General features: G+C 44.3%; 1 protein-coding gene across 13 annotated transcripts in view; it reads right to left on the bottom strand.

Annotated features, from left to right (window-relative positions):
• The window catches only part of ttn.2 (titin, tandem duplicate 2), a 203742-nt gene that overhangs the window by 78525 nt on the left and 100046 nt on the right, over window positions 1-25171 (bottom strand). For all 13 annotated transcript variants that reach the window (XM_068736078.1, XM_068736131.1, XM_068736139.1 and 10 more), the window contains 43 exons: window positions 24773-25039; window positions 24367-24633; window positions 23512-23651; window positions 23280-23406; window positions 20730-20872; window positions 17202-17325; window positions 16596-16862; window positions 15510-15607; window positions 15248-15416; window positions 14398-14667; window positions 13740-14006; window positions 12682-12960; window positions 11996-12404; window positions 11774-11898; window positions 11409-11675; window positions 10491-10760; window positions 10105-10404; window positions 9704-10006; window positions 9419-9606; window positions 9155-9269; window positions 8429-8716; window positions 8172-8323; window positions 7924-8071; window positions 7518-7817; window positions 6824-7111; window positions 6442-6738; window positions 6045-6231; window positions 5846-5961; window positions 5457-5756; window positions 5067-5366; window positions 4877-4982; window positions 4371-4567; window positions 3982-4287; window positions 3732-3885; window positions 3212-3336; window positions 3006-3124; window positions 2728-2908; window positions 2312-2614; window positions 1724-2224; window positions 1332-1634; window positions 637-793; window positions 377-519; window positions 16-134 (listed from right to left, as the gene is read on the bottom strand). In XM_068736078.1, the coding sequence (XP_068592179.1) occupies window positions 16-134; window positions 377-519; window positions 637-793; window positions 1332-1634; window positions 1724-2224; window positions 2312-2614; window positions 2728-2908; window positions 3006-3124; window positions 3212-3336; window positions 3732-3885; window positions 3982-4287; window positions 4371-4567; window positions 4877-4982; window positions 5067-5366; window positions 5457-5756; window positions 5846-5961; window positions 6045-6231; window positions 6442-6738; window positions 6824-7111; window positions 7518-7817; window positions 7924-8071; window positions 8172-8323; window positions 8429-8716; window positions 9155-9269; window positions 9419-9606; window positions 9704-10006; window positions 10105-10404; window positions 10491-10760; window positions 11409-11675; window positions 11774-11898; window positions 11996-12404; window positions 12682-12960; window positions 13740-14006; window positions 14398-14667; window positions 15248-15416; window positions 15510-15607; window positions 16596-16862; window positions 17202-17325; window positions 20730-20872; window positions 23280-23406; window positions 23512-23651; window positions 24367-24633; window positions 24773-25039 (9485 nt within the window). The remainder of the gene's footprint in view (window positions 1-15; window positions 135-376; window positions 520-636; window positions 794-1331; window positions 1635-1723; window positions 2225-2311; window positions 2615-2727; window positions 2909-3005; window positions 3125-3211; window positions 3337-3731; window positions 3886-3981; window positions 4288-4370; window positions 4568-4876; window positions 4983-5066; window positions 5367-5456; window positions 5757-5845; window positions 5962-6044; window positions 6232-6441; window positions 6739-6823; window positions 7112-7517; window positions 7818-7923; window positions 8072-8171; window positions 8324-8428; window positions 8717-9154; window positions 9270-9418; window positions 9607-9703; window positions 10007-10104; window positions 10405-10490; window positions 10761-11408; window positions 11676-11773; window positions 11899-11995; window positions 12405-12681; window positions 12961-13739; window positions 14007-14397; window positions 14668-15247; window positions 15417-15509; window positions 15608-16595; window positions 16863-17201; window positions 17326-20729; window positions 20873-23279; window positions 23407-23511; window positions 23652-24366; window positions 24634-24772; window positions 25040-25171) is intronic.

Genomic DNA, 25171 nt, shown 5'->3' with positions numbered 1-25171 from the left:
ACTGGATGAACTGACCTTATCAATGTGGTATCCCAGGATCTCTCCTCCACCGTTGTCCGCTGGTGGGTCCCACTCCACGTCGATGGAGTGGTCGGTGGTCGCCACCACTCTGGCAATTGGAGGTCCAGGAGGTACTACAGTGTCAGAAATAAACCCACATACTGACTATAATTCCATGTACAAATGTATCCTGTTTATGATTCTTATGACGCTTCAGTTTTTTTGATTAGCTGTTTCGACAAGTATTTCTAAATGTGTGATTATTCAGACAAAAGTAAGACCACATGGAGATGACCAATTAGTACAATGCCTATATATTTTCCTCCACTTTGACATTTATTCGTACTAAACACAAGGTTTAGAACAGTTGACGTACGAATCGCAGGCTGGGCCGTCTTGGGTTCGGAGGGGCCGCTGAACTTTCCAGGGCCGGCCTGGTTTTCAGCCGCCACCCTAAAGATGTAAGTCATGCCCTCCAGCAGACCTTCAACGTTCAGCTCAGTGCTGGAGACGATGTTCCTGAAGACCAGCACAGAAGGGAACATTCAGAAAGCCAGCAGAGAGATTTTGGTAAAATGGTATCAATGTGTTTTGGTATTTCTTCACACATCTTTTTTTGTCACTGTGTTTCCTCACCTGTTCACACGCGCCCAGTGTGAGCTGTTGATCTCACGGCGCTCCACCCAATATCCCAAGATGGGGCTGCCGTTGTCGTTGGGCTCGTCCCAGGTGACCAGCATGCTGTGAGATGTAATGTCATCGATCTCTGGCTTTTCAGGAGCCTCGGGAGGTTCTGAGGAGGACGAAGGGACGGTTTTTGTTTTTGCCTTGTAACAAATATTCTTTGGACTTTTAACACAAGAAAAAACTACTACTACTACTACTGTTTGCATAACTTTAATTGTATTTAGTGATTATTTCAATTATTTATATAACTTGTGTTTCGAAAGCATCAAACTATAGATCTTAAAGTCTCTGAATTATCAAAAGTGTAAAGGTTTGTAGGGAGTAATTGTTTTGAGTTTTAAGAGACTAACAAACACAGTCAGCCAACAAAAAGAAGTATAACTAATTTAAAACATATGTATTTAAGCATATACGGAAAAAGTGCTTATATCTGATAATATAGTTTGTTAAAAAGTAAATATTTAATTTACGACTTAAGAAATATTCAAAACGAGTGTGAGTAAATTATAAGTAAATCACACATTTATATAAAGACAGTGGCCCGAAAGGTCGCCTGAGTTGACTTTTTGTAAATATCTTTTAATTATTATTTAAAATAGCTTAGCTCATAGCATGAACAGGAGTAATAATAAATAACACCATACCGAAAGGATTCTTGGCGATGAGAGGTTTGGAGACGCAGTGTGGTCCGGCGCCAAACTTGTTCTCGGCCACGACCCTGAAGATGTACTCCTTCTTCTCGATGAGTTTGGGCACCAGGTAGCGGCATCCTCTCAGCGTGGAGGTGACACAGCTCCAGCCAATCTCCAGCTTGGAGTTGTCCTTCTTCTCCAGAGTGTAGTTGAGGATCTCACTGCCGCCGTCGTCCAGAGGAGGACTCCACTTGCAAATCACAGAGTTCTTCCTCACCTCCTCGAACGCAAAGTTCACCGGAGGCCCGGGAGTGTCTGTGGACAAACAAAACCATGTTTTTATTTATGGAAAGTCTAAAACATAACACAGTGATTTACCAAAAAAGATTAAAGATAATTCTCACCGAGCACATTGACCTCGCATGTTGCCGAGGCGATGCCGTGGTCGTTCTCCACCTTCACCATGTAGACGCCATGGTCGACGCGGAGCGAGTCCCTGATGGCGATGGAGGACATGCCCCTGTTGCGGTCGTCGATGGTCAGACGTTCGTTTATCGTTGGGTAGTCGATCTCCTCCACCTCCGGCTCTGCTGGTTCCTCCTCCTTCTTCTCTTTTCCTTCCTTCTTCTCTTCTCCTTCCTTCTTCTCTTCTCCTTCCTTCTTCACCTCTTTTTCCTCTTTCTTAACCTCCTCCTTCTTCTCCTCTTCCTTCTTCTCCACCTTCTTCTTCAGGGGTTTCTCGGGTCTCTTGCGGAGAGCCTCGGGCCGGATAACCTGGTTGTTCCAGTACCAGGTGATCTGAGGGTACGGCGAGCCGGAGACGTTGGCGTCCAGACAGATCTCGCAGCCTCGCTTCACGCTGAGACCAGACTGCAGACTGCCGCTCAGGAAGACCTTCGGAGGATCTGAGCCAGAATAAAAGATTACAAATTAACAAAAAAAAAAAGATGTAAAACTGATCTGAGCTTGTCAGAAGATGATGGCGTCCTTACCGATTGCGTCCGAGATCTTGACCAACGGCGTGGCGCGTGACGGCTCGCTGACCCCTGCTGCATTTTCGGCTTTGACTCTGAAGGAGTAGCGATTGCCTTCCGTCAGCCTTCTGACGGTGTAGGACAGGACGGGAACCAGGAAGTCGTTGCACCTCTCCCACTTGTCCTCGCCCTTCTGCTGCTTCTCCAGGACGTAGCCCATGATCTTGGAGCCGCCGTCGTACATGGGAGGCTTCCAGGTCAGGGTGATGGTGCTGGATGTGGGGTTGTGGGTCTCCACGTCCACCGGCGGGTCGGGAATGTCTGGGACGAGAGACAAGACTTCAGTTACATTTCTCTTGGACACAGAGAGGTTTTACTAGATTTCTCATCAGATTGGCGGAGTGGCCCTTCAATACATCTCATTTCTCTCTTACGTTTCTGGTCCTCGGCAATAACCGGGTTACGGAGCTCAACGAACTCTCCTCCTCCAATCTTGTTGACGGCCTGGACTCTGAAGTAGTACTCTCCGTTGGGGATGAGGTCTTTGACGTTCCAGCTCACCTTGTTCTCTCCGGACATCATGTTGACGTATGTCCTCCTGCCGGCCTCACGCCGCTGCACAAACAAAAGAAACATCAGCGTAAATCATTCAGGCCCTGATGTCAATGTCCTGTCTCAGGAATACATTTTTAAAAATGACGCCGTCTCGGACCTGCAGTACGTAGTGGATGACCGGACTGCCGCCGTCGTAGTCTGGAGGATCCCAGGACACTTTACAGGAGCTCTTTGTGATCTCAGAGGCCAGGATTTCCTTACATGGACCAGGAAGCCCTAAAGACAGAGAGACAAGTTAATCCAGTAATCCTGAGACCGATGTCTACGTGATCATGAGAAAACAAGACGTGTGTGATTGAGTACCGATGACTTTGACGTTGATGGCAGCGCTGGCAGCTCCCAGTTTGTTCTCCAGTGTCACTTTGTACGGTCCAGCATCAGCGTGAAGGCAGCTGTCAATCTCCAGGTGACAGGAGGTATACTCCTTCCTGTTGGACACAAACAATCCCATCAGCCACTGCTGCTCACGCTGACAGAAAACTAGACCCCAAACATCCCTGACACAGATACAGGAGCGTGATATGATTAAACCTCTGATGCTGAATTGGAGCCAAAACAATCAGTCTATTAATTGATTTGCAAGAATTTAATCGGCAGTGATTTAAAAGTCAATTTCAAAGAAAAGATGCCCAAAATTATCTGGTTTTAGCATCTCAAATATAAACTGAATATATGGGACTAAACAAGTCATTTGAAGACGGCACTTTGGATTCTGGGAAACTGTGATAGACATTATTAACTATTTCAAACACTTTATAAACCAGAATATTCTGCAGATTAGTTGCTTATTAAAATCTGAAAGCCAAGTGAACGTCACACTGACCTGAAGCCGAGGCGTTCGTCGGCCTTCAGCTCCTTGCCGTCTTTGTGCCAGGTGATCCTGGGCGACGGTACGGCTCTGAAGGGAACCGGGATGTGCAGCTTCTCTGTCTCCACAACAACAAGGTCCAGAGTCTGGAAGTCCAGCGTCGGGTTACCTGGAAACAGAAACATACTTGTTTGTTAATTCGACAATTTACCGAAACCTCTGCGGAGGAAACGTGACACGTTAAAACCCCAGCGGACGCTCTTACAGTCGGACTCTTTGGCGAAGACGTTCTCAGAGATGTCAGAGGGCTCGCTGACTCCCACGGAGTTGATGGCCCTCACTCTCAGGATGTACTCCTTCTCGGGGACCACGCCTTCCTCCACGCGGTACTTCAGCTCCTTCACTGGACGGGAGTTGACTCTCATCCACTTCTCTGTCCCGGCCGCGCACATCTCGATGTGGTAGCCAGTGATGTTGCAGCCACCATCCCTCTGCGGCGGCTTCCAGGCGATGGACAGGAAATCGCGGCTGGCTCCGGTCACGTGGAGCTCAACGGGCGGTGATGGGACGCCTGGAAGGGGACCAGACGCGAAGACTTAAGACTCTTTTTCCACAACATTTTCTTAAGGAGCCATTACTCATTACTGGACTAACCTGTTGGATCCTCGATGGTGAGGATCTCGGTGGGTTCGCTCGGGTGGCCGACACCAGCTTCGTTCTCAGCGCTAACCTGGAACTGAACCTCGGTCCCCTCGATGACGTCTGTCACTCGGTACTTACAGTCCGGACCCGAAGTCTTCCCACATTTCACCCAGCGAGTTCCAAGCTTCTCCATCTTCTCAATGGAATACCTGGAGGGTGGAGTCACCGAAAGGTAAACACACCTTTATACTGTAACTGCAGGAGCATGCATATATAAAGTGGTACAAAAAATACTAGGACATGATGTTGTATGAGCTATATGGTACTTTATATCTGGCATTTCTCTGATATTTGGTTAAAATACATACAAACATCTTGAGACTACGAGAATCACAACTGGGAGATAAGTTGGAAAAATTAATTAAACAAGACTAAAAAACAGCGACATCAGTACAAAGCATCTTTAATAAACTTTAAATCTCCTACCAATAAAAATAAAGACGGACAGAAAAACCTACTTGAGCACGGGTCTGCCACCGTCGTTTTTAGGCTCCTCCCACTGCAGGTCCACGTATCTCTTGGTCACAGCGTTGACAGCGAGGGCGTACGGTGGCCCAGGAGAAGCTGTAACAAAAGCAACATTTTATTATCTTTGCCCTCCTGATTAAAAGACTTGATCTCCACGACTTAAACTGCTCTCTAACTTACAGAAACTGTCTTTGGCCAGCACAGAGTCCTCCAGCTCGCAGAACGGTCCAACGCCAACGGCGTTCTCGGCAGCGACACGGAAGACGTAGAGCGATCCTTCGTTGAGCGGCGTCACGGTGTACTTCAGCTCCTTGACCGTGGTGTCGACGGCCTGCCAGCCTTTACGCCTGGCATCACGCTTCTCCACCACGTAGTTGGTGATGGGCGAGCCTCCGTCACGCTCGGGCAGCGTCCACTTCAAGTCGGCGCTATTCCTGCTGATGTTGACGACCTCCAGCCAGCGAGGAGCAGTCGGAGGGTCTGAGGAGATGGAGACAAAAGATTCTTTGATGTCGGCTCTCAAGAGATCTACATGGTGTATCTGTTCTAGAGCATCGGTTCTATTCTTACTGAGTCTCTCTTTGCAGAGCACCGGGTCACTGGGCTCGCTGGGTTCGCTCTCTCCAGCCACGTTGACGGCCCGCACCCTGAACGAGTACTCCTGCTTCTCCATCAGGCCCTTCAGGAAGTGCTCCAGGAAGTTGATGTTCTCCGCCACACGGATCCAGTCCGTGGTACCGCTCTTCAGCATCTCGATGACGTAGCCGTCGATCTTTGCTCCGCCATCGTGCTCCGGTTTGGTCCACATCAGGAAGCAGGACGTCTTGGCCACGTCCTTCACAGTGGGTTTACCGGGAGGCCATGGAGGATCTGGAGGAGTTTCAATGTGATGGTTTTAAATGCTTGGAAGCGACTTAGAGAAGCAAACACAACTAAAGTGGTGAAGGTAAATGTTGTACCGATGGGATCTTTGATGAGGATTTGGTCTGTCTCCTTGCTGGGTTTTCCAGTTCCAGCAAGATTCTCAGCCAGGACTCTGAACTTGTACTTCTTCCTGGTGGGAAGACCTTTGACTCTGCAGAGGAAAAACACGTCACATCAACACACTGGAATACAACAAGGGAGCAAAAACTCATTCGAGACAGCAGGTAGACTCACCTGTAGTTGGTGTCTTTAATGGGCAGCTTATTGCATCTGATCCACTTGTCGTGGTCAGGTTCATATCTTTCCACCCAGTATCCGGTGATGGGGCTTCCTCCATCCTCATCGGGCTCGTACCAGGCCAGGGTCACAGAGTCCTTGGCGATGTCCGAAGCCTCCAGCTTGTAAGGAGCTCCAGGTGTGTCTGAGGACAAGAAGGGATGGGTGAGATTAGTCCCAGGTGACCTTAAAGTGCACTGGTCCAAAAATATTATACCTGACCAACAAAGGACCATTCTACCTGAACCTAAGATGGAATGAGCCATTAAAGAAAAAGCCACAACAATTGGACCAAAGCCCAGTAGACAAAGAAGAAGTACAACTTAATATGCTGAACCTCAGTTCTATGACCTACCGAAGGGGTATCTGGCGATGATGGGTAGGTGCTCAGCTGGTGGGCCAACACCAAACTGGTTCTCAGCAAAGACTCTGAAGATGTACTCCTTGAACTTGACCAGGCCCACAGCTTTGTAGGTGGTCAGTTTAATGGTGGAGGACAACCGGTGCCAGATCTCGCTCTCGGCAGTTCGGCGCTCGACGATGTAGTTGGTGACTCTGGAGCCACCGTCGTCACGCGGAGGGTTCCAGGCCAGGAAGCAGGTCTCGTTGGTGATCTCAGAGATGTCGAAGGCAGCCGGAGCGCCGGGTTTATCTGTGTGAGGAAAGTTTCCTTTAATCAACCAGAAACTAACAAAGAACTCTTCTAATTCCTTTCCTCCATTGTCTACTGGTCTTACCAAGGATGTTGACGTCGACGGTGGCGGTGGCGCGGCCGCTGCTGTTGGTGGCTTCTATAATGTAGGTGGAGCTGTCGTCTCTCTGGGTCTTGGCGATGGTGACGGTGGAGTGTCCCGGCTTGGTGTCGATGGACACCCTGTCTTCTGGTTTGAGGACCAGGTCGGCCTTGGTCCATTTCACTCGGGGCTCGGGTTTACCCTTCACCTCGGCGGGGAGCTCGATCTTGCTGCCAGCCTTGGCGGTCAGACCGGCCAGGAGCTTGGCGTCCAGCTGGATCTCTGGAGGCTCTGCATGAACGGAAGTTTGCAGTTTAGAGGATGATCAACAGGAGGATTGGGGAAAATGTAACAATTGTAACAATAACTCTTATTACTACAAAAACATGAATGCAGTATCTTCCCACAACACCAGTGTGTATTTCCCAGCATGTCACTTTGTGAAGTCAACAGTGTGTGCACAAAACTCCCCTGGTGGAGTTTTGTCATTATCTTGTTCTTATTTCTGCTTGGAGCCATGAATCTGGAGGTAAATTTGAGGAATTCTGTGCCAGTTTTGTGTTTCTACGCAGCTCCTCAACTGAATAGTAATGTAGAATATATTTTGAAAAGCATCCTTCAGATGAGGCTTTAATTACACTTTAATGATCAGGATTAATCGTACATTTTGTAAAGCAAAGTGAAAAGCTCTGGGTACCTTTGGGATCAACAGCCTGGATCTCGTCGGTGGCCTTGCTGGGCCGACTGGCTCCAAGTCGATTCAGGGCTCGGACTCTGTAGGCGTACCACTGGCCCTCGATCAGACCCGTCACCTGGCACTTCAGCTCCGGCAACATGTCCCCGCAGGGTTCCCACTTGTCGGTTCCTCTCTGGCAGCGTTCCACGTTGTAGCCGCGGATGCCGGTGCCACCGTCGTACTTCGGCGGCTCCCAGGTCAGGAAGATGCCACTGGCCGACTTGTCTCTCCACCTCAGGTTCTCTGGAGGGTCGGGGATGGCTGGAGGGAAACAAGACGGAAGCGTAAAAAAAATATTTTGACTATTTAGTCCTTTTAACACTATATTTCTTAACTTGAGACAATTTCATCCCCAGGTCTGACTCACTGGCAGGAGAGGAGACGTTGACGGGCTCGTCGATGTACGCCGGCTCTCCGGGACCACACTTGTTGCAGGCGGTGACTCTGAACAGATACTCCTTTCCTTCAACCACATCGGTGACGGTGTACTCCTGATCCTGGATACCTGTGGTCACCTGTGAGAGAGGACAGAGAGGTAGAGATTAAAATCATCGTCAGACATCTAGTTAAAGAGTTCCTACTCCATACTGTCTGATTCAGATGTTAAAGTCGTACCTTGACCCAGGTCTTGCGAGACACGTCCCGTTTCTCCACCTGGTAGCCGGTCAGAGGACTTCCTCCGTCGTGCTCTGGAGCCTCCCAGCTCAGGTGCACGTGCTGCCGGGTCACCTCCAGGACCTTGAAGTCCTTTGGAGCGCTGGGCGCCGCTGGAGGAGACAAACAGATATAAAATTATACAAAAATGTAAACAAAAAATAGAAGTAGTTTTTTCCTGTTAGCACTGAAAGGAAATCAGATTTTTAATGGCGTACCGATGACGTTGACGTCGATGTCTCCGGAGACGGACGTGACGTCGTTCTCCAGGTGCAGGGTGTAGGTGCCTTTGTCTGGGCGGACGCTCGGCGTGACTATCAGCTCCACAAATGTGGACCTGGTGGTGAGGCTGACACGTTCGTCCGCGGTGGTCAGCTCCTTCTCTCCGAAGGTCCACTTGGCGACGGGGGTCGGGTATCCGGTGATGGGGACTCTGATGGTGAGAGGCTGAGGGACGATCACTTCCAGGCCATCTTTGAAAGCACTCAGGTCGAAGGAAGGACCGACTGGAGGGGAAAGAGAGAGAGGCATGATGGGAACAGAAACGTTTAAATGTGCTTTTTCTATCAATTTATGATGTTTGACACATTCAACCTGTGTTTAATGATTCTTTATTTAAGAATCCACTTCCTTTCTCCTTCACTGCCTATTAGAGAGGAAGGGCCTTTACTGTAAAGCAACTGCAGAAATTGTACAATGAAGAAGCTGTAGAGATTTAACTGTAAAGCAGTAGCTTCAGGACTTTTTACTGTGAAGCATCTGGCAGAGCTTTTATTATGAAGTAGCTGCCAGAAGGCTTTTATTATGAAGTAGCTGCATGTTGGCACCATTCTAGACATTTCCTTTAGAAGGTTACTTCACAACAGTGTGATATTACTGCTACAGAAATAACAACATAAAGTAATTAATCCTTTAAAAACATCAAAGATATTTGTTTGTCTCACCATGTGTGTCGTCGGCCAGCAGAGGTCCGATGATGTTTGACGGGTCAGAGACTCCGGCGGCGTTTTCAGCAAACACTTTGTAGTTGTACTTGGTTCCATATTTCAGACCTGACACCTGAAGTAAAAAAGGTACATTGTTAAGATAAAATAAAGTAAAACTCAGACCCTGTAGTTTTGTTGACGTAAAGCAGCCGCTATAAGACTTTTACTGTGAAGCATTGGATGGTGAACAAACACAAAAGCAGGATCTATTTGAATCTGTACCTTGTAGAAGAGGTCGGGGCAGAGGCGAGCGTTGCAGCGGAGCCACTTCTCGGTGCCTTCCTCGCAGCGTTCGATGATGTATCCGGTGATCATGCTGCCTCCGTTTTTTAGAGGAGTCTCCCAGCTGAGCTGCACTGAGCTCTTGTTCTGGTCCTGATAGACCAGGTTCTGAGGGGGACTGGGACGCTCTGCGGGGGATGGAGACAAAAAGAAACAGATATTACTGGGGGGCAGTCCAGGTTTTGTTTCTTACTGGACCACAAAGCGTGAAGAATCTAGACTTACCGATGGGATCCATGATCTTGACAGGCCGCGAGGCGGCACTGGGCTTTCCTTCACCGGCCTTGTTCTGAGCTTTGACTCTGAAGATGTACTCTTTGTTCTCGATGACGTCGTTAACGATGGCACTCAGATCGTCAGCCTTGGTCACCTGGACGGGGGTCCACTTCACGGAAGTCCTGTCCCTGAGCTCGATGATGTAAGAGGTGATAGGGGATCCTCCGTCGGACTCGGGAGGCTCCCAGGAGACGGTGCAGCCGAACTTGCTGACGTTTCCCACGATCACGTTCAGAGGAGCCTCAGGAACATCTGAAAACAACCATGAACAGAAGACAGTTCAGTAAACTGAACTGAGAGAACCCAAGATTCATTGTGCCAATGCCAACAAAAACTCAAGTAGTTCTCACCAAACTTGTTCCTGGCCTGTACGGGTTTGTCGGTCTCTACGTTAGGTCCGCTGCCGACCCGGTTTCTGGCGCAGACTCTGAACAGGTACATGGGGTCCCTCTGGAGGCCTGTCACCGTGTACTCGGGACTCTCGGCGTGGTCGGTGGCCAGCGTCCAGGTCTTCCGCTTCACGTCGCGTCTCTCCACCACGTAGCCAGTGACCTTGGTGCCGCCGTCGCTCTCGGGCTCCTCCCACGCCAGGCTGACCTCACCGTCGGCGGTGTCGACCACCTGCAGGTTCTTCACAGGTCCGGGTACATCTAGAAAGAAAACACAAAGGATGAAGTTAAGAAGTGACGTGGCGTGAGGCCAAACGCGACCACAGTTTCAGCTTCAGAGAACTCACCGATGACCTCCAGGTTGATGAAGGCTTCTCCCTGTCCGTGTCTGTTCTTGATGATGATCTTGTAGCGACCCTCGTCGGACTTCAAGGGGTCCTTCATTCGGTACTCTGTGCGGTCGGCAGATGTGTAGATGTTGTCTCTGGGCAGACTCAGGTTGTCGTACAGCCAGTCGGCCTCGGCCTGCGGGTAGGCGCTGTAGGGGACAGCCATGACGATGGGCTTCCTGGCGTCGGTGACGTAGCTCTGGTCTGTGGTCTTGATCTGAGGCACAGCTGGAGGAGGAGGAGGGAGCAAAGGGATCGCCGTCAGAGAGACAACCACTAGTGTACAGATCAGCCCTCACGGTTCATGGGTAACCACAAATTAATTACACAGTTTAACCATCACAGTGTGAAATAAAGTTTTACTGAGGATCGTTATCGGCCGATCAGCACATTCTATTTTGTGAACAATCTGTGTTTGAACTGAGAGGAGAGCTAATAACGTATCACAGCTAACAGCTAATAATTAAAAATGATCTGTATCTGCCAATATGGATCACCATATGATCGGCAATTTGGTATCAGTCGAGGAACTCTAAAAGTTATATTTGCTCCCTTTTTTATTTTGTGCTGATATGATTCGTTATCTCTCTTAACAACAACAACAACACTGGAAACTGAGACACTCAGGACTCCTGTTTGCATTCTTCACTCATTGAAGTTTAGCAGTTCTTTAATCAACGCCTCGAGACCTTCATCCCAAGTCTGATCCACAGCTAATTAAACACTTGTGCATTGATCAACCCATAAATTAGGCCTTAAGTCAGGATTCATTCTTTAGAGTCAGAGTCCAGGTAACATCTTCAGATTCTTGGATAAAAACTTTTCTGATGTTAAGATCACAGCTGGACCACAATGACGGTGTTTCGATGCTCTTACCTGCCAGCTCCAGCTTGGCCTTGGCGTCTTTGTCCTTGACGACGATCCTATACTCTCCCTGATCTCGAGGTCGGATCTCGCAGACCTGCAGTCTGTGGACTTTACCCTCGCTCACCATCTGGTATTTGTCTCCCTGGACAACCGTCATGTTGTTCCTCAACCACTTCACCTCCAGGCGGTCCTTGTTGAGCTCCACCTCGAACACGATGTCCGAGCCCGGAGGTTCGAACGTGTCCTGAGGCGGTCTGATGATCTCCACCGGGGTCTCTGCGGGGACGGAAAACAAATTCATTAAGGGAGGTCAACCTTAGAGCAGGAATAGAAGGAGGAAATGGTCTATACTGTAGAATCCAGAAGAACCGTACCATCAACGAAGAGCCTGGCTCTGGTTCTCTTCTCGTCCACACCACAGGCGTATTCACACTCATCGTCGGGTCTGCACTCCTTGATACGCAACGTGCAAATCTTTCCATCTTTTTCAAATGTGTATCTGGGAAAATAAACACAAATGAGCTGCAAACCTTCACAAAGCTCTAAAAGTTTAGAACAAAGTTCGGTCAATCGATAAGAGATTCTAGAGGACGTACCTCGGTCCTTCTCTGATCTCACGTCCGTTTCTGTACCACTTGGCATCGGCCTTCTCTTTGGTGAGCTTGCACGTGAACTCGGCGTTGTCGAACTCTGTGATGGTCTGGTCCTTGAGCTGCATGCTGAAGTCTGTTGGCGCCTCGCTGATGATCAGCTCGGCAGTGGACTTGTTGTCTCCGGCCACGGCGGTGTACTCGCCCTCGTCTGCCAGTGTGCAGTCCTTGACAGTCAGTGTGTGCTTGTCCTTGTCCACTCGGTAGACGACGCGTTTGCTGAAGACGATCTCCTCGCCGGCCTTCAGCCACTTCAGGGTGGCGTTGGGCCGGTTGACCTTACAGGAGAAGCTGATGGTCTTCTTCTCCTGAGTGTCGATGTCCTCCAGAGGAACCACAATCCTCAGACTCTCCTCTGGACAACACAAAAGCATCACAACACATGATCAGGACTTTTCCCTTTGTGGGTGAAACCAAGGAGACTAAAATGTGATTAGTTTGTTATCTTATTAACGCAGAAGGTCAAACACTGGACATGTACTGGTTTACTTTGGTTTACAAAGTTTAAATTCTGAAAAAGAATAACCATTTGTTAGTTATAAGGACTGAAATTAAGATTTAATTTATTGAAATTGTAAAGCAATATTAATATCAACTTTTTAATGTTGAGCTAATTCAAATAGCACACTGACCTTTGACCGTGAGGTCACAGGAGCTCTTGGCCTGCTCTGCTCTCTGATTGGTCAGAACGACGCTGTAGTTGGACTCGTCGCCCTTCTGGGCATCTCTGATCCTCAGCGAGAAGACGTTGTCCCTCTGGACCATCACGTACTTGCTGCTCTCGAATATCGTCTCCTCCTTCTTCAGCCACTTGGCCTTCGCTCCCTCTGAGTTCACCTCACAGTTCAGGACGACCTCCTGACCTTCTTTGACCTCCGTGTCCTTCAGCGGCGTGATGACCTTCAGTTTCTCTGCAGGACGGAAACATCAGAGACTCTTCAAACCAAAGGTTTGCAACTTAAACTGTGAAGCATCGTTGAAAATGTTATTATTAATTATTATAGTAATTAATTAATTATATTTAAATGCCTTTAGATCTTTTTTTGAGTTGAAATGTAATTAAACTAATTAAACTTGAATTAAAATATAAGATACAAACTGGTACAAACTGAAAGTTGAACATTTTCAAAGTTAAACCTAAAAAAATACAAAATCCAATAAAATTGAAATTAATATATAATTTAAAAAAATAAAATATAATACACAGCATAATGTTTATGTATGGAAGCCCATGTCTGCCACTAGAAGGGAGTTTTGACTTTCTAACTCCAAATAATGAGGGAAGTTTGAAAGTCAAAATCTTCACTTTGTTTCACATACTTTTGATTTACGTAAGTATTTTTTTCTCTTGTTTATAATAATAATTGTCTTCCATATTATATGCTTGTTACTACTAAAGAGGATACAAAGATTATTTTTCTCGTTTCTATAAATGAAACTAACTTAAAGTGTCGTTGCTCTTCTCAGCTGTTGTTTTTGTTGATAAGATAAAACTTTATTTATTCAGAGGGAAAAGTACAGATAAAGAATAAGAATATTAAAATGATCATTAAGGTGCAAAAACCAAATAAGCACAAAGCCAGAAATATAAACAGTTATCAGTAAAATCAAATTTTTGTGTTGTGTATTTATCTTTAAATCTCTCTACAAAGACTAAGAGGGCGGGGCTTGATGAGTGGGCGGGGCTTACCAAGCACGGTGAGGTCGGCGCTGGCTCTGGTCGGTCCGATCATCACCACGTATCCGCCCTCGTCTTTGGACTCGCAGCTCTTGATGACCAGCGTCCGTCTCTTCCCGTCGCTCACTGTCTGGTACTTGTCTCCCGCCTCCAGCTCTTTGTCGTCTTTCAGCCACTTCACCTGGTAGGTCTCCTTGGAGACGGAGCAGGTGAACTCCGCCTTCTCGCCCTCCACCACCTCCTGGTTCTGAGGCCTGGAGATGAACTCGGCAGCCAGTTCTGAAAACCGACAGAGAGGTCGGAGGTCAGCGGGTTTTTACGCAGACGTTAAACTTTCCTACGGAAGCCTTGAGAGGCCAATGAGAAGAATAACATCCAGCTGATCCATATTCTGTACCCTAACCCTTAAGAACAGGTGAAATCATTATGTATTATTATTTTATTAATTTAATTACTTGTTTGTTTGTTTGTTGTATATTTACAGAACTTGCAAACAACACAATATACGCACCTTGTGTTGTTCTTTTATTCATATTCATAATAAGAGGTATTGATGTACTTTTGTACATGTTTTACAACAAATCCCAAATCAAAACCCACCTTTTCAGAACTGCTTTTAATGTGTGACCAATATTGTGTGTTTTCATGTTTTTAGTGTATAGCTCCTCACCATTGATCTTGAGGGTCCCAGAGGTCTTGATGCTGGGACTAAGTCTGCAGCTGTACTCTCCGGCGTCCCCCATCTTCAGGTCCTGGATCAGGAGGATCCTCCTCTTCCCGTCCACGATGTGCTCGTAGCGACCGCCCTCCGGCAGCTCCTCGTCTCCTCGGTACCATGTGACGTCGGCGCCAGGTTTGGACACCTCGCAGATCAGCTTCACGCTGTCTGTCTCCGTGCCCTCCACGTTGGACAGGTTCTTACTGAACCGGGCCTCCTCCTCTGTGACCAGACGAAGAAACCGTAAAGATTCAAGAGTCTTTGGAGACTTTTCTACCTTCCGAGACCTTCTGTGCTTCGTTTAAAAGTTCTTTAACATCTCTTTTATAACCATAACGTTTAATAAATACTAAAAAACACCTTTTGACAACAGAAAACCTTCATAAGCTCAAACATAATGTATTCATACACAGTTTGTGTTCTGATCTCAAATGTTTAAAATAATGATGTTTAGATCATTATAACATTATATTATGAAATATTTATAGTTATAATACAATATTTCATGTTATTAAAACATACAAACTTATCACATTATAATAAAACACATTTTATTTTCATATTTAGAAATATGCTTCCTTTAGTTTTTAATCTTTTATGTAAATTTATTTAGAAAAATATTTCAGTATTTTCATGAAATTAAAATCATGATAATAAAACCAACATGTCCATCCTAATTATATATATATATATATATATATATATATATATATATATATATACTGTATACATATATATACATATATCTTTATACCGTTTCACTTCAGACTCATGAATAATAATCACTAAAAGAGATTCTTACCAACGACGGTCAGCATGCCGGAGGATTTGGAGGTTTTAGCATCACATTCGTACTCGGCCTCGTCATCAAACACCGACTTGTGGACGACGAGGACGTGTTGGCGACCCTGAGCGATTATCTCGTACTTCTTCCCTTTTCTGATCTCACTTCCGTCTTTGAACCAGCGGACCTGCAGCGAGACATGAAGAAGAAGAGATCTCAGAAACAAAATCATCTGAATGTTTCCTTTGTTTCTTATTTCATCAACGACAAACTAACTCACTTTGACGTCCTCTCTGGAAACTTCACACTCAAACCTGGCAGATTCCTTTTCTTTCACCTCCACGTCATGGAGCGGCTTAGAGAACTCGATATGAGGAGCTGAGGACACACAGGACGATTCATTATATATAGACGTATATATATATATATATATATATATATATATATATATATATATATATATATATATACATATATATATATATATATATATATATATATATACATGTATATATATCATTACATCATAGTTCATCAGGATCTCTAACGAGACCACAAGATCTAACGAAGGAGGGTCTTCAAGTTCTTGTTGGATCCTTTAACTCCAACAAAAGATTTATTAACTCTCATTAGAGGGTTTTTTAGCAAGCAGTGAACAGGAAGTGACCATATCTGGACTGAGGAGGAGTGACGTAGAGACCTGTCAATCAGTGTGTAGCCCCGCCCCTAAAGCACCCCCTGCTTTATGGTCTGTTTGACTCTAAATGGAGCATGATGTACTAAATGAACATCATGCTGTGTTGAAGAAGACTGTAAACTAGAGATTGAGACCATAAACTCATGTTTACAATGTTTACTGAGGGAATAAATCAAGAGAGAAGTAGAGTCATTTTAGACTAGACTTCTATACAACCAGAGGAGTCGCCCCCTGGTGGACACTAGAGGGAATGCAGCTTTGACACATGAAGCTTTGAAGAACTTGATAAATTTGAAGGTTGATGCCTGGTGGTGACTCCTAGGGGCCTTAGGGTTCCCCAGGGAGAGCTGGAAACTGGCACTAAGGAGAGGAACTTTAAGAGTACCCTTCTAACTCAGGACCAGGTCCCAGATAAGAGGAACATGATGGATGAATGGATCAGCTGTTACAGAAGGTTCCTAAAGTCTTATTAAGGGTTCCTTAAAACTTAAAGAAGGTCCTTTAGCTTTTATAGAGGGTAAGGAACCCTCTTAAAGAAGGTTGCTACCTTTTTGAGGGATCTGGTCCTGAACTTTAAAGTGGTTTCCTTTGTCTAATAAAGGGTTCCCACATTGAGGAGTCCCTTGACACTAAGAAGGTTCCTTAACTCTTCTATAAATGTGTACTCACGTTCCACGTTAAGGAAACAGGATGTTTTGAAGGCTTTGGCGTCACAAGCGTAGGTCTTTGAGTCGTCCAGAGTGCAGTCGTGGATCACCAGTGCTCTCTTGTATACGTCGACGATCATCTCGTACTTCTTGGTCTTTCTGATTTCCTGTCCATCTCTGAACCAGCGGACCTCTGCGTTCTCTCTGGAAACTTCACACTCCAGTGTGGCGGTCGCTGCCTCCTCCACCGTCTGGTCCTCCAGAGGCTTCGAGAACTCCACCGCCGGCTCTGAACGCAACACAAGAACACACGGGACAGTTGTTTAGTTTTATTTGTGAAACATAAAACGCAATGCAGAACTTCCATTGAAAATCTGGAGTCCAGCAGAACCAGTAGAGTCATCAGAATCCAGCAGAACCAGTAGAGTCATCAGAATCCAGTTGAACCAGTAGAGTCATCAGAGTACAGTAGAACCAGTAGAGTCATCAGATACCAGTAGAACCAGTAGAGTCATCAGATTCCAGTAGAACCAGTAGAGTCATTAGAGTCCAGTAGAACCAATACAGTCATCAGAGTCCAACAGAACCAGTAGAGTTATCAGAGTCCAGTCGAACCAGTAGAGCTTACCTTTGACGATGAGGTTGGCCTCAGTCTGGAAGTCTTTGGCAGTGAGTTTCACTTGTCCAGCTTCATTCAGCCGGACGTCCCTCAGAGTCAAACTGTGGACTTTAGCCTCCGCCTTCAGCACCACCTGTTCAACAGAGTCATTACAGGGGTTTAACCTGCCCTGAATACTGCCTGTCAGGTTAAACAGAGTTAGTTATAGTGGGGTTTAACCTGTCCTGAACACCGCCTACCAAATATGGATTCAGCAGTACGGCTCTCTCTTGGATGGTCAGTTATGTTTCAGAGTCTTTTATAATAGTAATATTTAATACATTATATTATTGTAATGGTAGCTTATCAGACTACAGATACATCAGCTGTGGGGTTCCACAAGGAAGCTGCTTAGGCCCCTTTACTGTTTTCTATTTTCACAAATGATCTGCCTCTAGCAATTAAGAAGGCCAGCATGGTGATGTATGCAGATGACACAACACTATCATAGCACTGCTTCAAATAAACATGAACTAGTAACCATCCTGAACCAGGATCTAGAGACAGTCTGATTGGGTGAAAGTGAACAAACGAGCACTGAACATTTCTGAACTAAGGTATTGTTTGTCTTGTTTGAAGAAGACCAAACTACTGGTGTAGTGCTGGAGGAACAGCTGGTCTAAATGTGAAGGGGCAGAGCTATGACCAGAAAGTGCTTCACTTATACCTCAAACACCAAGGACAAACCTAGTTTCTGATTGTACTATTTACACTTTCTTTGACTGTACTATTTAAACTATTCCGATTGTACTATTTAAACTCTCTTTGATTGTACTATTTAGACTTTCTTTGACTGTACTATTTAAACTCTTCTGAATGTACATTTAAACTATTCTGATTGTACAATTTAAACTTTCTTTGATTGAACTATTTAAACTATTCTGATTGTACTATTTAAACTTTCTTTGATTGTACTATTTAAACTATTCTGATTGTACTATTTACACTTTCTTTGACTGTACTATTTAAACTATTCTCAATGTAATATTTAAATTGTACTATTTAAACTATTCTGATTGTACTATTTACATTTTCTTTGACTGTACTATTTAAACTATTCTGAATGTACTATTTAAACTATTCTGATTGTACTATTTACACTTTCTTTGATTGTACTATTTAAACTATTCTGATTGTACTATTTAAACTTTCTTTGATTGTACTATTTAAACTATTCTTATTGTACTATTTAAACTTTCTTTGATTGTACTATTTAAACTATTCTGATTGTACTATTTAAACTATTCTGATTGTACTATTTACACTTTCTTTGACTGTACTATTTAAACTATTCTGATTGTACTATTTACACTTTCTTTGACTGTACTATTTAAACTATTCTGATTGTACTATTTACATTTTCTTTGACTGTACTATTTAAACTATTCTGAATGTACTATTTAAACTATTCTGATTGTACTATTTAAACTTTCTTTGATTGTACTATTTAAACTATTCTGATTGTACTATTTACACTTTCTTTGATTGTACTATTTAAACTATTCTGATTGTACTATTTAAACTTTCTTTGATTGTACTATTTAAACTATTCTTATTGTACTATTTAAACTTTCTTTGATTGTACTATTTAAACTATTCTGATTGTACTATTTAAACTATTCTGATTGTACTATTTACACTTTATTTGACTGTACTATTTAAACTATTCTGATTGTACTATTTAAACTTTCTTTAACTGTACTGTTTGTTTTATATGCCTCATAGGGTTTATCCTGCCCTAAACCCTACCTGCCAGGCTCAACAGAGTCAGTTAATAAGAGGGTTTATACTAGCCTGAACAGCACTTGTCAGGTTTAACATAGTCAGTCATTACAACGGTTTAACCTGCCCTGAACATCACCTGGCAGGTGTCCAGCATACACTCAAGAGTCAGCCATATATTTTAGTTTTTTATCCCTGCACATTGTCTGTGAGGTTCACAAAACACAGAGTTGAGCTGAAGTTTTGGGTTCTGGGGTCTGCAGCACATGCATGGTGAATAAGCTGATCCCTGACAGCTAGAACGAATGCAGGCAGCTGCTCTCCTTCCCCCGATTTAAACAGCATGACCTTTGACACCTGAAGGCTGATTTTACCTCCACAGACTGGATTTCACACCGAGCCCACAGAAACATAATCCACCGGAGAGGAATTAAACATTCGGTGTTTATGACATCTTTACCTTTCCTTTTTTATCTTAAGAATAATAGCAACAAAAACAAGAGCAATTATCTGTATTTAGTTTTAATATTTTAAAAACTGATTGTTTGTCATGGATCATTTTGTGTTGTTGTTTTCAACATTAAACTCATTGTTTTGCTGCTGAGTGTGAAAAGTACGTTGTTATTGAGACAGATTCAAATAAAAGTGTTTATGTTTCTTCAGGTCTGCAGACAGATATTATTATCAGCTGATTTAAAACCAAACTTTGTTTTTCTTTCTTCAACGTTCACATCAGCAGCTTGTGTTGTTTCCTCTAAAGACTTTAGTCTGCTGTTTTATAGTTGTATTGGTTTCTTTAAGGTCTCGTAAATATCAATAAAAAGTACAAACTGTGATTCATAGTTTTATTTTCTGTCCAGTGTTAAAGCATCAAAGCTTTATTTGCTCCCTGATTCTGTTTCAAACTCTTTGAACTGGAAGGTGAGGAATATTAGTTGTGTTTATAATAATACGTTTATAAATTATGTTGTCTTTGTTCTGTCAGTAATCATTTATTTCACGTTGGTTACCTTAATATTTATCTTTAGTTTTAACCATAATCTTAGACCAGATCTAGGACTTTACTTCTTAACCAAAGAACAATTATAGTTTCTGTTTCCGCTGCGTCACAGTTGACCTGTTTATTTACTCACTTTATCTTTAATATTGTAAGAAAACAGATTTTTTTAAACCAGCGCAGCAGCTTGTCGACCATGTAACATGCAGTAAATGTCAGAGAGACTTTGTGTGTCATCCGACACCTTCAGAGTTCTCCGGTTACATCTGATAATCAAACTAATCCCTCGTTACGACCGGACATCGAGTCAGAGCACCGCCTCTTCCTCGCCTCTTATTTCAGCCTGAAAACAGTCAAAAAAATCACTTCCAGCTCTTCTGTGGCGTGATTTTAAAACTCAAGCTGTCAAACTGCTCCTGTTGCCACCTGCCCTGCGCCTCCGTTAAAAATAACCCTGTAGAAACGCTTGCAGGGCAGAAAAAGCCTTGCTGCGCTGCGTTCTCTCAAAACCAGGATCGAATGCTCAGCTGGAATCCTGAACCTCCAGCAGCAGCAGGCCCTTATATGAAGACAGAGCTGGATCTACAACAGAGAACCTGAACATTGTGTACAAAGTGGACCCCGGATCTGGACCAGAACCAACCCACGAGGCCCCCCGGACCACCCCCCCCCCCCCCCCCCGAGGAGGAGGAGGAGGGACTGCCTGAGTGTCAACAGGTGTTGTGTGTCAGGAAGTGAGTGGTGCTTTGTTTTGAGGACTCAGGTGTGTCAGGACTTACTCTGTCGCTCGGTTCCAGCTTGGAACCCTCCAGGAACCACTCGACAGCGATGCCCTCGTAGGACAGCTCACACTCGAAGGTGGCGGTCTCCCCCGCGGTCACGGTGGCATCGTTCAGGGGTCTCGCCAGGCCGATGACTCGGGCTTTGGATTGGGGAGAAGACATGATTAGTCCCCCCCCCTGAAACAGGTCAATAGATCAAAAAAAGAGAAAATAATCCTCAGTGGCTCGTCCTCATGGCTGAGCTGAAGGTGGACGCCCTCAGGACAACTGCAGACGGACACCCTGGTGACTCGGCGTTGGGGGGCTAGCTCATTAGCATGCGACCTGCAGGAAACCAGTGAGGGACGGGGTCCTCCTCCCTGCCAATCACTGCCAACCTGTTCTAGATAAGGCATGCGGTTTCTAAAATAACCGAGGGCCCCGATTGGCTGAGAGCCTGCCTCTGCCAAACCTATCGGGGGGGGGGGGGGATTCAATCTGCTCCTGTCAATCAACAGGGTGACATTTTTTCCTGGAAAAGGAGAATGTGGAGCGCCTCGCAGGAGTTACCTAACGTCACGCTGCAGGAAGACTGAAGGCCGTCATGTAACCACCGCGTTATGAGATCCAGGAAGTTGGTTCAGATTAACAAGCTGCATCAACTATTTACAGCCGGCTTCCTCACATGCCTCATTTAAAGCCTCTTAATCACAGACAGTTAAAGGCCGACTGTGATGGACAGCTGACAGACGTTTATTTCATCTGAATCTGCTCACCAGACTGATCCAGGTCGTTAACGGAGATATTAACAGTTCAGATTTAACGGTCAGTGACAGTTAACGATTTATTTTGAGTTCTAATTCAGAGCCACTGATTCCTTAACCGTGAAGCTTCACTGTTCTACCACTGGATCTAATGTTACATTTAAACACTGATTGTTGAAGATATGACAGCATATCAGGGACATGGTAGGTAACAAATAAATACATACCGGAGCAAGAGGAAGGAGGTCAAATTAAGAGAAATATTATAAGAATTTACTAGAAAGAAAAGGTGAATATTCTCAGAGATTAAAGTCATAAACTACGAGTAGAAAACTCACACATTTTTTTGTATAAACTCAAGTATTGTTGTGTTTTGTTTGGTCAAAGAACTTCATGGCTCCACTATCTTAGGCTGGATTAACATCTTCACACCGTTAAATAACAGAAAGATAAATCTTTCCTTTCATGTTCTGATGTTCTTTTATGAACATAAATAAATACTAAGATCATTTATATGTTTTACACTCTGCGGCCATGAAGTGAAGCGATGAGTTTACTTGACCAAAAAAACACCTTTTTCAGAGTTTTTCTTGCATAAACTGTAGGACTTTATTCTAAGTACTTTTTTTTTTTTTTTTTACCTAAAAGGCCCTGATACATCGTCATATGAAGAAGATAATTTGTTCTTTACTCATCTTAGTGTTACTGAGTCAACTAAATCTATTCTCAGTTTGTTTGCAGGTTCTTTATTTTTGTTGGTTGGATGAGAAGAGTTTCTTGTTTATCAGAAGACTTTCAGATTTTCAGTAAGTTTCTCAACAAACTATTTGTGTTTGATAACAAAATGTCTGTGAGACTCAATGTGATGTCCTCCAGAAGCTTTTATCTTTACACTCCATTTGTTCTGCAGCAGCTCGCGTTTCTGAAATGTGAAATTCTCTTGTGAATGTATGTAAATATGTTATACGTTAATATTTTATTAACAATCAACAAGAAATTAATCTTCCTGGAAAAACCCTGAAAGTGTCAATCAGACATGAGTTGCAGAAATGTTTTCAATTTGCTAGAAAACAAACTAATTACATAAAACTGAAAACAAAATTAAAATGAGGACATGGGGGGTTATATGCAAATCAATTTGTTGATTAATTTATCTGTTTATCTTTTTTGCTCAGAGTTAGATGCTTAGATTGAGGTCTCTCATGTTTACATTTAATATCATCCGTTAGCCTAGCTTAGCATAGATACTGGGAACAGGGGGGAACAGCTAGCATAACCTCAAACTGGATTATGTATTAACACATTAAACATTTTACTCAAAGTTTTAATGAATATCTTTTTAAGAAAATGTTTTAACTGCTTTTTATTTTTCATCATCTTTCCTCACGTATGTGCCTCATCGTTGATTAAATACAACAAAGTTCAGTTTTACCCAGAAATCAACAGTGAGTGAAGACGTGGTGAAGTATGGAAGCCCACTGGGGACTTTATTGTAAACTTTAAAATGAAAATTGAAGTTTAATTTTAAAAGATGAAACTTTTTTCCCTCTCAGCCAACCAATCAGGACACAGCAGATGATAGGTTTCATGTTTCTCATGTCAACATGTGAACTCCATGAAGGACTAACTACAATCTGGTGAATCAGGTAGCAGTAACTGTAAATGTTGAGTGGAGGATCAGAGGAATCCAAACAGAAACCAGAGTGTCGTCTGCAAAGAGGCGGACTTTCCTGGATTTTAAGCCGACTACAAACAAATGTTTTCATAAACTGTCTGTTGTCTGTGTCGGTGTTATTTCTGTCACCTTTGACCCTGAGCTGAGCTGAGGATTTGGCATTCGCTGCAGAGAAGTCTACACTTCCGGCCATGTCCATTTTGCAGTTGAAGAGGATCAACATGTGTCGGGATCCCTCTTCCTTGATCTCCACATCCTGAGAACAAAAAAATAATCCACCGTTCAAACAATCAAAATAATCAGTTAATCTCAACCTGGAGCTCAAACTAAACGGTCTTCACAGGATAAAGTTTAATCTTACAGGAGACGGGTGGAGCATCTCTCCTTTCAATTTCCAGGTGGAGTGAAGATCCTCCTCTGAGATCTCCGTCTCAAACTTGGCCGTCTCGGTCTCGGTGACCTCCACGCTGTAAAGTGGGCGGATGACCTTGATGTCGCGCTCTGCAGATGTTTTAAAAAGAAAAGGTTAGAGAAAAACCAAAAGGTGGAGCTGAAATACGCCAGAGAAAACACAGAAACATCGAGTGAAAACAGTTTCATGTTGTCGTGTACAGTGAAACAGACGACGTTGTGTCTCATGAGGACAAACAGTGAAGACATGTGACAGGTTGGACGAGCAGCTGACGCTCATTCAGAGCGACTTACAGTTTGTGCAAAAACAGAAGACATTGAGTAAATCCAGACCTATAAAACATGTGAACACTGTCAACAGGTACTTTATACATGTCATATAAAGCCTTATAACTCGATGTTTATGGAGACATTTATGAATTATGTTAATCAGATTTGTCCTACCAGAAATGAACAAAATGTCTAAATGCATTTCTGTCAGCTGTGAAAATATAACATTAGAACTTCTTTATCAGTATTTTTTCTATTATTATTGTTGGTAGTAGTATGTATATGAACGCTCTTATGAACATCTGAGTTAAGAGACATTAACAGATACATATCTCCATTATTTCTTCAGAGTTCATATTAGTGTTTCTATACAAAGTTATAATGAAGAAGTACAATCGATCAGAGTGAGAGAACAGTGATGGCGGATGGATGGGAGATGAGCCCAGAGAGGAGGCGGGGTTTCGGTCAATGGTGGTGGGCGGGGCCAGTCCTGACTTGGATCTGGGGTAAAGGTCCTCATCGCAGCAGGTATTACCTTCGATGTTCAGGTCGGCGGTGGTTTTGTCGGTGCCACAGTCGCAGGTGAACGTTCCTATGTGGCTCTTGGCCGCCTTCTTGATCACCAGCATTCGCTTCTTGCCATCCGATTGGAGGAAAATGTTCTTGGAGGGAAAAATTTCGTTGCCGTCTTTGAACCACCGGACCTCGGCGGCGGCCTTGCTCAGCTCACAGGACAGAATGACCTCGTCCTTCTCAACGGCGGTGTAGTTTTGGAGCCGCACCGCAAAGTACAGGTCGCCCTCTGCAAGAAGACACGTAACAAAACAAACCAGTAACAACCCGCTACAGTTTAGAAACATGGGAGGCCAAAAAAGTCATCCATGCTGAGGTCAAGTTTTCGGTATCATTTCTGAGAATTTACACCTCAAAATGATACTGACCGAGCACTGTGAGCATGGCCTCTGAGGTCTTGCCCATTGCCTCCACTTTGATCATGGAGGTGTCGTCAACGGTGACCTCCTTGAAGGCCAGCGTGTGGACTTTCCCATCCTCAGACATGTGCACCACCTTGCTGGGGTGCAGACGGACGTCGTTTTTGTACCAGACCACCGGTATCTTTTCGTGAGAGAGTTCAACGCTGAACTCGGCCGTTTCACGCTCCTTCACGGTCACGTCTTTAATGGGTTTGATAAATTCGAGGCGAATACCTGACAAACAGAAATTATACATATATATACATGAAGGGAACTAAAATAGAGTTGTAACACAGTTGAAAAAGACCTGAACACATACAGATTATAACGCTGATGACGTGTTTAAAAGCCCCAGAACACATCACA

The sequence above is a fragment of the Cebidichthys violaceus genome, unplaced genomic scaffold, assembly GCF_023349555.1.
Source record: "Cebidichthys violaceus isolate CVI_PGR_0920_01 unplaced genomic scaffold, fCebVio1.0.p SCAF_11, whole genome shotgun sequence".
NCBI classification, from domain to species: domain Eukaryota; kingdom Metazoa; phylum Chordata; class Actinopteri; order Perciformes; family Stichaeidae; genus Cebidichthys; species Cebidichthys violaceus.
This window is presented reverse-complemented; position numbering and strand designations above follow the sequence as displayed.